The sequence below is a fragment of the Plectropomus leopardus genome, chromosome 4, assembly GCF_026936395.1.
Source record: "Plectropomus leopardus strain MGB_pleo_1.0 chromosome 4, ASM2693639v1, whole genome shotgun sequence".
NCBI classification, from domain to species: domain Eukaryota; kingdom Metazoa; phylum Chordata; class Actinopteri; order Perciformes; family Serranidae; genus Plectropomus; species Plectropomus leopardus.
This window is the reverse complement of record NC_142179.1, coordinates 25,532,101-25,542,665: the sequence shown is the minus strand read 5'-3', so window position 1 is coordinate 25,542,665 and position 10,565 is coordinate 25,532,101. Positions and strand designations below refer to the sequence as shown.

At 40.9% G+C, this 10,565-nt stretch overlaps 1 protein-coding gene across 1 annotated transcript; it reads right to left on the bottom strand.

The window, feature by feature from the left end:
• Nucleotides 1-8,680, bottom strand: egr3 (early growth response 3). Its single transcript, XM_042488229.2, has 4 exons — nucleotides 8,337-8,680; nucleotides 7,312-7,361; nucleotides 5,438-6,181; nucleotides 1-2,787 (listed from the first exon to the last, which is right to left on the bottom strand). The coding sequence occupies exons 3-4, from the start codon at nucleotides 5,589-5,591 to the stop codon at nucleotides 1,709-1,711; spliced, it is 1,233 nt and encodes a 410-aa protein (XP_042344163.1). The 5' UTR covers nucleotides 5,592-6,181; nucleotides 7,312-7,361; nucleotides 8,337-8,680; the 3' UTR covers nucleotides 1-1,708.
• Nucleotides 8,681-10,565: the final 1,885 nt, after the last annotated feature.

Genomic DNA, 10,565 nt, shown 5'->3' with positions numbered 1-10,565 from the left:
TAAAATGTAAAAAAAATCTTGTTGTTTATTCAGAGAACACAATGGTGCTTCCTTAAACCAGATACCACTTTAAAACGTACAAATGGTGCAAATGCAATTATTCTTTTTTTTCTTTTCTGGAAGATAATATACCATATTTGGCACTATTGCAGTGCTCCCAAAAAAATCTGCAATGACCTATGACAGCAAAATATTCTGTATTATAACTACATTACTAAAAGCTTTAAGACACATTCCGCACAAGCATTCAGTCAATTGAAAGTTCTTGTTTATGCAGACATTTGTATATTTACATTGTGTGCATGAAGGCATGCACATATATGCACAATTTAATACTGTGTTATGGTGCATTTGACAATTGAGTACAAAAGTGAAACTTCTACTGTAGCTACCTGCATACATGTTTGTATACTGTACAAAAACAACAAGTCCTTAGTTTACAACTCAGTCTCTCCGTATTAGAAAAGATGTAAACATGGATTTGGAGATTTCAGTTTTTCTCTTTACCATATGCTGCTCATTGTTTGGTGATTTAAATCAAGTATTTTAGTCTTTTTACACTTTGAATCCTTCATGCAGCTTTGCGTTCATATACTGCTGGTTTGCAACCCAGTGTTATTTATATAAGTAGTTCACTCTGTCTAACTGTGCTCTTAGTTATTTTGATTTATGGTAGGTGGCATATGTCACAAATATATTGCATATAATTGCAGAACTCAAGAAAACTGAACAGTATTGGTGAGCTTTGAAAAATAAAAAGCAACAGAAATTAAAACTGGTAACACCACAGAAAGCCACCGTATAAAAAAGGCAACAAAAATACACAGTGTCTCTCAGTGACTACAAATAAATAAGTATTGGCAAAGGCATTGATTGCTGCAGGCATGTTTGTTTTATAAGAACATGTAACAGGACAAGACATCGGTTTGCTTTGTGTAACCCATTCAGTCATTATCTAGACTTCACCAAATTGTGCAGGTAAATCTAAATCTGAGAAACTGTGTTTGAATCTTTCCTTTGAATCCACATGTCTGCTATAAGCTGATATCACTGTTATGTTTGGCAAATGTCAGGCACAATAATAAGAACAAGGTTGGCTGTATCACCACAATACATTTGGCACATTCTTTTGAGAAAACAACATTCAAATAGAACATAAAAAAAAAAACACGACACCTTAACGAAAACAACGAAAGGAGGTGCCACTAATAAGGTATCCATGACAGTACACAAATATAACCAATTGCACTTTTAAACAGCCTAATAAAAATAATGCATACAACCCAGACAACTCACCCTTTAACTAAACTCCCTTGTAATTTTGTCTGTTTTTGACTCCTATGATGGATTCTGGCTTCCTTCCAATTTAGAAATAGTCGATAAAAATTACAGAAGTGTATCCTATAGATAAACCTATAGATATACAGTGGCCTTGTGGACATAATGTGCCATTGTGCCCTTCTTTGTGTTGGCACTGTGTTACAGTAGCTGAGGCTCTGAGTTACTTGAAGGAGAAGGGCGTAGCAGCCTTTCCCCCTTTACTGAAACTAAAGGCATCCATCTCAAAATAGAAGGAAATGAAAAGAGCAGGGGACATAAAAGAGAGGAAAAAGTGTCACCTATTTATCTCATAGTGGACGTGATCCCTTCTTCCTAAGTCTCTTTATGGGGCATGGTGAGGGTCCAGTCCAAGTGCACGTAATGACGGTCATGACGTTCCCACCGTCGGCCCCCCACAGGAGCTGGGCGGCGAGCTGTGGCTCCCAGCTGCCCCACTGCTCTTGTCAGCTGGCTTCTTGTCCTTCTGTTTCAGATGAACCTTTGCGTGTCTCTTTCGCTCATCACTCCTGGCAAACTTGCGTCCACAGAACTCACAGGAGAAGGGTTTCTCGCCCGTGTGTGTGCGGATGTGTGTGGTCAGGTGGTCGCTCCGGCTGAAGGAGCGCATGCATATTCGGCACTGGAAAGGTTTGTGACCTGTGTGGATGCGAAGGTGACGTGTGAGCTCGTCTGAGCGTGAGAAACGTCTGTCACAGTTCTCCGCCGGACAGGCGTGCGGCCGTTCGTGGACCGGGGTTTTGCTGGGGCGGTTAGGGTACTTCCGTGGTCGGATGGGTTTGAGGGTGAGAGTTTGTGGCGGTGGGTGGTGCTGAGGAGGGTGTTGCTGCCCGCCGATGAAGCCTGGGTGAATCTGCTGCTTGTCTTTGAACGCCCTGATGGTCTCCAGGGGCGTGATAGGTGGAGGGTTGACTCGGATGGGGTCCATGGTCTGGAAGGGCTTGTGCTCCATCACGCCAACCTCCCCCTGATGATGGAAAAGGTTGTAGTCAGGGATCATGGAGAAAAGGCTGCCATCCATGGAGGCTTTGGATGTGGAGTGATAGTCATTGCCAGGGTAGGCTAGAGCCGTGCTAGTGGCTGGGCTGTGGTGGAAGGAGACCTGGTCCTGGTACAGGTCGCTGCAGGTGGAATAGGCAGGCAGTGGTGGACCATAAACCTGCTCCATGTCTGACGTCTGTCCGCCCATGCTGGCTGCGGAGGACGATGTCTGCGTCGTTACCGTGCCGGGTGATGGAGAAACGCCCAGGATCCCCGCGCTGACGAGACTGATGATATTGTTATCAGAGCACCAGCCAGAACCACCGATGCCACCTGACGGAGGAGTGTCAAAGGCGAACTTCCCAAGATATGTGACAGTCTGCCCGCTGCGGTTGGACTGGAAGCTGGATCCATACTGAATCTCTGCTGTGGCTTTCTCGCTTCCCATGCCCAGATCCATGATATTATCTAGATAAGAGCAAAGAAAAAACAGATATCATGAAGAAATCATCCACATGATTGCACAAATATGAATATGAAATGCAATCAGTTGGGAAGAAAAGCGTGCAAAAGTAATAATTTGGCACAAAAAAAGCCTAGAAAATTCACTTTGCCAAGCTATATGAACTTCAAGTGAGAGTCCTCGGTTTGTCCAAAATTCAGCTTTTCTGCATATCTCTGCAACAGTGTGCCAACAGGAGATCAAAAATAAAAGAAGTCCACTACAGTTCATACAGAAATGTGAGCGCTGTCAGACCTGTAAGTTAAGTGAGTGACTGCTGCATGTGAGACAGTGGTGTCTCTCTCTCTCAGATCCCACAAGCTCTCATAAATCAAGACCTAAACACCCCCTTTGATCCAGTCATTGTGTCCCTCAGGAGGACAGCCAAACTGAATGGCAAGATCTGATTTCTTTACAGCAGGGAGGATTATAAGGCAGACGGCACATCTATCACGCTCAGGGATTCAAAACACATTTGCAGCATAGAACATCTGCACATAACGGGGGTAAAAAAAAAAAAAAAAAAAGTGTTTCCAATCCAATCTCTGCATTAGTGAGCTTAACAACATTTTCATAAAATTCCTTGATTTTTTAATTGTACAGAATCTTACACTTCACATCGAATATGCACACACACACTCGCACACACACATTTAACTTATTCAAAAGATGCCATAAAAAACATCACATGCAGATGTGCTTAATGGGGATACATTTATGTGCTGATCGTGCTCCGAGGGCTTAATGTGAGACATTTGAAAAGAATTCTTTCTTAAACAGAAGTCAAAATAGACGTCTTTTTTTTCATTTGCAGGAAAATCATACATAGGGGTGCTTAAATGTTCACTCCCAGTAATAGACAGTGTACAGCCTGCTGGATTTTGACTAAAGGCAAATCATAATAAAACAAACAAAAGCTAAATTATGTATATTGCATGATAACATTCAATACATGAGGTACAGGAACAATGACACCTGTGGCATTTTTTAGGAGGATATGACATTAAGAAAACAAACCTGAGCTCATATTAATGCGTTTTACTCAAAATCTTCAGTGTATTGGAGGTCATTTGAGCTGTGGGATACTTAGACAGAATGAGGTGTATGAAATAAAGTCATCACTCTTTTCCTATGGGTCAGTGTTGAAAGCACACTTGCTTTACCTTTAAAATTAGCTACAACATGCTACTTTAAAAATCTTTTTTGTCATTTGCCTAAAAATAACACACATGCAAAAACTACACAAATATAATTGTTTGATTTTGCAATGATAATTTCAGCAAGATCAGGCATGCTTAAAACTGCAACACACACCTGTGTTCTGTGGCATCTTTTTTTCCTGTTTCACTTGTTAAAATAAATTCAGTGAAGGGGTCACATAAAATACATTTTATTGCCGTGTTTACAGAAAAATGACAAATGTGTGTCACTTAGATTTAATCCACTTATTTAAAAAAAATCAAGTGCACTATATTTATAAGATCTGGCGCTGGGATAATTGATTGACGCACAGTTCTTGAGAGGAAAATACGTCGGGTTAAATATAAACTGAGGTGTTGTTTTTATTTGTTATATAAAAAAAACTTCGACATTAAAAAATAATCATGAACAATGTTCGACAAGGTAAATTGTGATCAGTGCATCACGTGGAGATCTGAGACACACAAGGAATTTAGTATATTTCGTGCAGCATTGACCCATCACCTCAGAAGGTGAGCCTGTACAATTAGTGATTGATTTAATGCCAACACCGAGCCAACAAACAAGTCATCTGTATGTAGGCGTCTGAATTAATCAGAAATATACCTTAATCTGGACTATGCAATAAATCAATCAATATCACCGGCCTCGCAATTTAGTGACTAAGACGGTTCAGGGGCCCTGCGTCCAAACATGTTTCACATAGAGGAAAAGCGCACACACGCCTACTAAAATCCAATCTGTGAATGAAAGTCATTGTCTAAAGTAGTTGACCCATCTTTGCGGGTGCATGTTTGATTATTAAATCAGTGGCGTTTGTAGTTTGACCACATTAATTAGGCACATTTTCTCATAACACGCGGGTTTCAGTTTCAGTCGGGAACCGTTTACGTTTTACGTGGAGTTTGCATAAAACAGCAATTTTTTCCCACAGCCGTTCGTGAGACATTTCCCCAAACACGCGTCAGCTTTGTGAAATGAAAATCACTATAGATTTATAGATTTGCTGAAATGTAATATTTTGTACGGTGATTTGACAGAAAGAGAAAAAAGTTTTGACAAAAGCTCAATTGTTTTTTTCACGTTGCGTTTGAGATCCTAACATTTCGGCTACGGGCACGGGCAGAATAAAAAAAAAAGAAGAAGAAAGAAGCTAAAAAAAAACAAACAAACAAACATGGCCGAGCTGAAAGTCACTCATTTTTAAGTTGTATCTAATTCGTAGTGGGTTGTGTTACACCTGACCCCGACAAAAGTATTGAGTACGGGAGTGTTTCTTTGTGCGCAGCAGCCAGAGCGCAAACAGGTGCTCCGAGCCCCAAGACAACTGTTGCCCTTCGCGCACATCGGCAGTTTAAACTACTTTAATCAAACACACACAAAAGCACAGGGAAAAAAGTAGATGAAAAATCTTACCTGTGTTCATCTGTGAATAGTGGTTAATAGATTCCGTACTGGTGAAAATATTCATAGACGTCGGGATGTCCTCTTCTGGGTACAGACTGTCAGGGATCGTGTTTATTAAACTGCTCATCGTAAGAGGGAGCTTCTCCGCTAGTTTCCCTGTCATAGCAGTTATGTTCAGTCCGACATTTATAAAAAGGACAACGCGCAGGTATCCAAGTACACACACAAAAAACAGCGGGTGTTCTCAAAGTGGAAAACACAGGTGTGGATCAGGCGTGTTGAAAAAAAAAAGAGGAGAGAGGGATGGATCCTGTTGCTGTAGCTATCCAAGTATCCCGCGGAGGACGAGCAGCGCTGGTTATCTCCTCCTGTGTGATCACAGGCTACTGTTGTTATTAATCTGATCACTGTGGAAGCTGATGGGCTGCTTGTGGGGGAATTTGAAGTCTGTGAATCAGTGGAGGAGGAGGTGGTGGTGTTGGTTGCACAAGAGCGGCTCTACTTGCTCTATTGGAGCTGGATAGGGGACTCCAGTCTGCCTGTATTAAATAGGGGGATGGAACATTTGCGTGACGTAGATGACCATATATGGACAGAGCGCCCAGCGCCCAGGCTCTCCGCGCGTCAGTCTGTGGAAACTACAGCGGAGGCAAAAGGCTCCGATAGATAGATAGTGGCTACAAAGTTTACAAATCTACACGGCACCTCAAGCCGCGTCCTTCTTCGGGATGAGCTTCTCCTCTGTTCCTATCCCTGTGGAAAACATTAGTGATTCAACGTTATCTTTATTTGTGAAGTCTATAATGGACTACCAGGCACACTGGGAGCTTATGATGCAGCTGTGTTTGTGTGTGAGAGACAGAGTGTGTTGTGGCTCTAAAAAAGATTATTTATGTTACCAGTCAGGCCCACACACCGTTTTGTTCAAATGATCAAATGCTAGATGATGTGTCTTTGTTTGCACTTATTTCAAACTAGCCTATTTTTCTCCAAATCATAAACAGAAACAGGTCTGTGGATAGTCTCCTGGTGAACGTGCCCTCACTTTGTGCCGTCCTGTATTGCAGAACACTAATTCAAGCCTCCTGTTCATGCAGCAACACTTACAAAGACAGTAATTGGCGGAGTTAATCGCTTGTAAATATTGCAAGCGCGTTGTAAATCCTCAACAGGCTTGCTTTGACTTGGAGCCCAAGTGACCGCTTAAGTGGAAACTCCAAATAAGGCAGTGTCCGGCCCCGCCCCTTCGTGTCTCTATTTGGACATGTGAGTTCCGGGTGAAGCAGAAGTGGAAAAGTGATCGGAAGCCACAGACGCTCAAAGAGATGTCAGTGGACAAAGCGTCATGGCTCGCTTTTCACCAATTTGCCAACTTGTGAAAAAAAATACCCACAGTGGTTGACTTATAATGTTTCAGAAATACCCCCCTTATGATTTAATTCGTTAGACAAAAATCTAAGAATAACTGGAAACCTTTGGGGTCATTCACTGCTTTCATATCACCTTCACATCATAGCTTCTGCACTCCCTAATTTATAGTTTAGTTTAGTTTAGTTTTAGTATGCTATGAACTTTAGCTATTTCCTGCTGTAGCTGTAAATTCATATAACACACAGGCCTTTGCAAAAATTCACAGAAAATATTGAATGAAATGTCACTGCCTGAATATTCAGACCTGAGAAATTAATAGTACCTCAATGAACCAGAAGTGTAAACACAGTGTGTGGGAGAATTAGTCTGAATCATGCTCTGTGTTTAGGGGGCTTACACAAACAGAGCAGCCAGTGATCTTGTGTGTCTCATTACCACAGGCAAGTCCTTCATGTGTATGTCTGTGTGTGTGTGTGTGAGAGTGTGTGTGTTTTATGAGCAGCATGTCATACCAGCGGGCAGAGCAGAGTCTTCTCAGGGCCTCTCGTTCACTCTTGTGCACCTTGAATCAACAAAATGTACAACAATGATCCTGATGGACTTGGTTCAACATTCAACAGCCTTGCGCCAGGACAAACATAGGTTTTTTTAAAATGTAAATTTACTCATCTGCCTCATACTGACTCACTCCCTAAACTGGTTCTCTGTGTCACTTTTTGCACATTGTTCCAGGTCAAAAGGCAACTCAAATTTAATTTGTCATGTACTGAGCTCTAAAGAGTTAAAGCTAAAAGTTACAAATGTCTGCATAATAACTGAATTGGTGATTTTATGCTGATATTTGATGTCCCTGTTTTCAATTTGTGATACAATAACTGTCAAATCGCAACTGAATTTAGTTTTACATATATTAAGAGGCTATTAATAATGTGTTACATATTGATTTAAAATATACTATATGCCTGTACAAACAAACTTTGGATGGGAGAAGTTCTAGACCTTATGAAAAGTTTAATTTCTAACATGCAAAATGCTTCAGAAACAGAGGAACATTAAATTGTTAAATGGTCAAATACCACCTGAAATGATTTAAACAACAAATACCACTCCTTTGGAGAATAAACAACATAACATATTAATCCAACCCTAATTACTGCATAATAAACAACACAGGAATGTATTAGATAAACATGGTTTGGACTAATTAACATGAGAGCCTGGCAGTATAATGTAATGCAGGAAAAATGCCATGACCTATGGCATCATACATGACACAGATTGCACATCAGGAATATTTTAAGCCTTTAAAATTCTAAAGTATTTCTTGCAGGGATAAAGAATTAGATTGTCTGCTGTTCCTGTTATTTTGTTCAGCCCATGATCACAGGTTGATCATCGCATTGCTATCGTGTTTACAAATGTAATACAAATCGAATCCCCTCAGGTCAGATTGAGGACTTTCTGGTGTCTCTCCTCGGGGGAAGCATTTGTGTGGCTCTGTGGTTGGAAAGTTGGCCAGCCCAGCTGGAACACCTACCTGTTGCAGGCTTATTTCCTCGACTGTGAGCTGGGTCACATGGGGCTGGCTTGCAGTGTTTGTCAACGGCGTTAGATCTCTTTGACTGCGGCTCCTTTGCATATGGGGATTCCATGGAAGTACAGGCTCATTTTAAAGCACAGTGGAAAACTGCCCAGGCACTGTGGATATATAAGCAAATTAGTTTTGTTTTTTCCAGGCTTAATGGGGAAGACTACAACTGTTGTTCCTTGCTGTTAGTTAAAGATCTGGAAAGATAAAATGTTTCTTATCATATCAACAGTAACTGTACATCTCTTTTTGGTACACTGCAAAAGCCTCCGTTATTACAATGATTGAATACATGGTGAAGCACATGAGAAATATTTTCTATTTATTAGGCTGACCAATCTGTAGGAAATGTTGCTCTAATAAGTAAATGACCCCAAAAAGACAAATCTCCAAGAACTAACAGCCTTTCATTTAACAACATTTGTATCAATTCAAACAGCGGATAATCTCTGTTTTCAATGAAGGTAACGTTAGAGTAACACACTTTTCACAAAACAGCATGCTTGACTACAAAACTGTAATAGTTACACATTTCTGAGGAGCAGATGATTAAAATGTGCAGAAGCTATTTGTTGCATTTTCACCATCACATTATCCATATCCATCCAGGCATGTTTATTCAGTTTCCTATTACGCCTAGCACTTTGCAATAGTTCATATTGAACATCATTAAGCTTCTACTCGATCACTGCTATCTGTCTGGGTATGTGCGAAGTTTTCACAGTCAGTTGGAGACAAAAACATGCATTTAAGACACAAGGCTATCAGATACCTTTGTGATAATGTTTAAGGGCCAAAAGGTTGCTGGTGGCAGATTTTGGCGAAGAAGAGCGTTTAAGTAAAGTTTGAGAATAAAGTTTATTCAAATGAATTCCTCTACACTGAATCTCTGCAGTCAGATTTGCTGAACAATACCAGTGTGTTGGGGGGGGGGTGTCAAACACACAGAAAATACGTGTGCAAAGTGGTCAGCCATACTGTACTGTTGACATGCACTGAGCAGATGTCACACTCAAATCCATTTCTCCACTGCTCACAACTGGTGATGAACTGCAGGATGTCCCCAGTTGAAATAAATCTTCAGCACTTCTTCAGCAGCAGTGAGAAAACAAGAATGGAGACTCAAGTCAGCATGCATATTAGATCACTTAGTGCCGGTTAGGCAATTGAATTGATTATACAAATTCCTTTTAATTAATGTAAGTTTGAATAAATTAAGAAAATATTAAATGCCTTTGCCATATCATCAGGGGATCTGATAAGTTGTTTTTTTTTTCCAGAGAAGGCAATATACTGTGCACCAATGAAGTACAGCTGTCAGTTTTTCTTAATCAGAATTTTTCAACTCTCCTGACATTTGGAGTAAAAATAAACACATTCAAGGAAGCTGAGTGGCAAAACCCAGCTGTTTTGGCAGGATATCTCCGAGATATAGAGAAAAAAAAATGCACAGTGTATTTGGAAGTACAAATCTTGGCATTTCAATGGTGTACTGATGGATTCAAGTAGGTGGTTTTTGGAAGAATGCTCTCCCACTTGGCATGCCTCACAATGAGTGTGGAATTATACTCCACTTGCCAATTGTTAAAAATGTGATTTCATAAGTCAAATAAGATGGGTAAATCAAGGTCAAGTGCGATATTCCAACTGACAGATACTTAACATTTGTTCAAAAGCAACGGACTGTCTGACTAACTGTGTGCTTATGTGCATTGTTTTGGTTTTGTTTGTGGACATGGCTGCTTTGACTGCTAAGTCGGGGAAGCAAACAAAGCAGATGCAGGACAATTTGATCAATGATCTCCCAGAGTTCATGGAGAGGGCACATAGGGGTTTACCAAGGCTGGCTTAACCACCAAAGGAACAAAAACCTCCATTACCTACTCCTGCCTAGCCCACTGATGAGACACCAAATTAGGGTCAATGAAACCACCAACTAAAGATTGATCATCAGAACATCAAAGTCCCTCATGTAAATCCAGCCTTTTCCAGACATCTGGGGTATTGATACAAACCCCTCCCAGAGGAGAGTTGCTGGTTAGAAACCAATATTCCTCATGGGGGGTACTCTGACCCACCCTCTACAAAGACCCAGGAAGTCAGAAAAGTATCTTCTCGTGGAAGGGTTGAAAAGTTTATCCGTACCATCCTCTACAGACCAGCCAGGTAGGCCTCTTA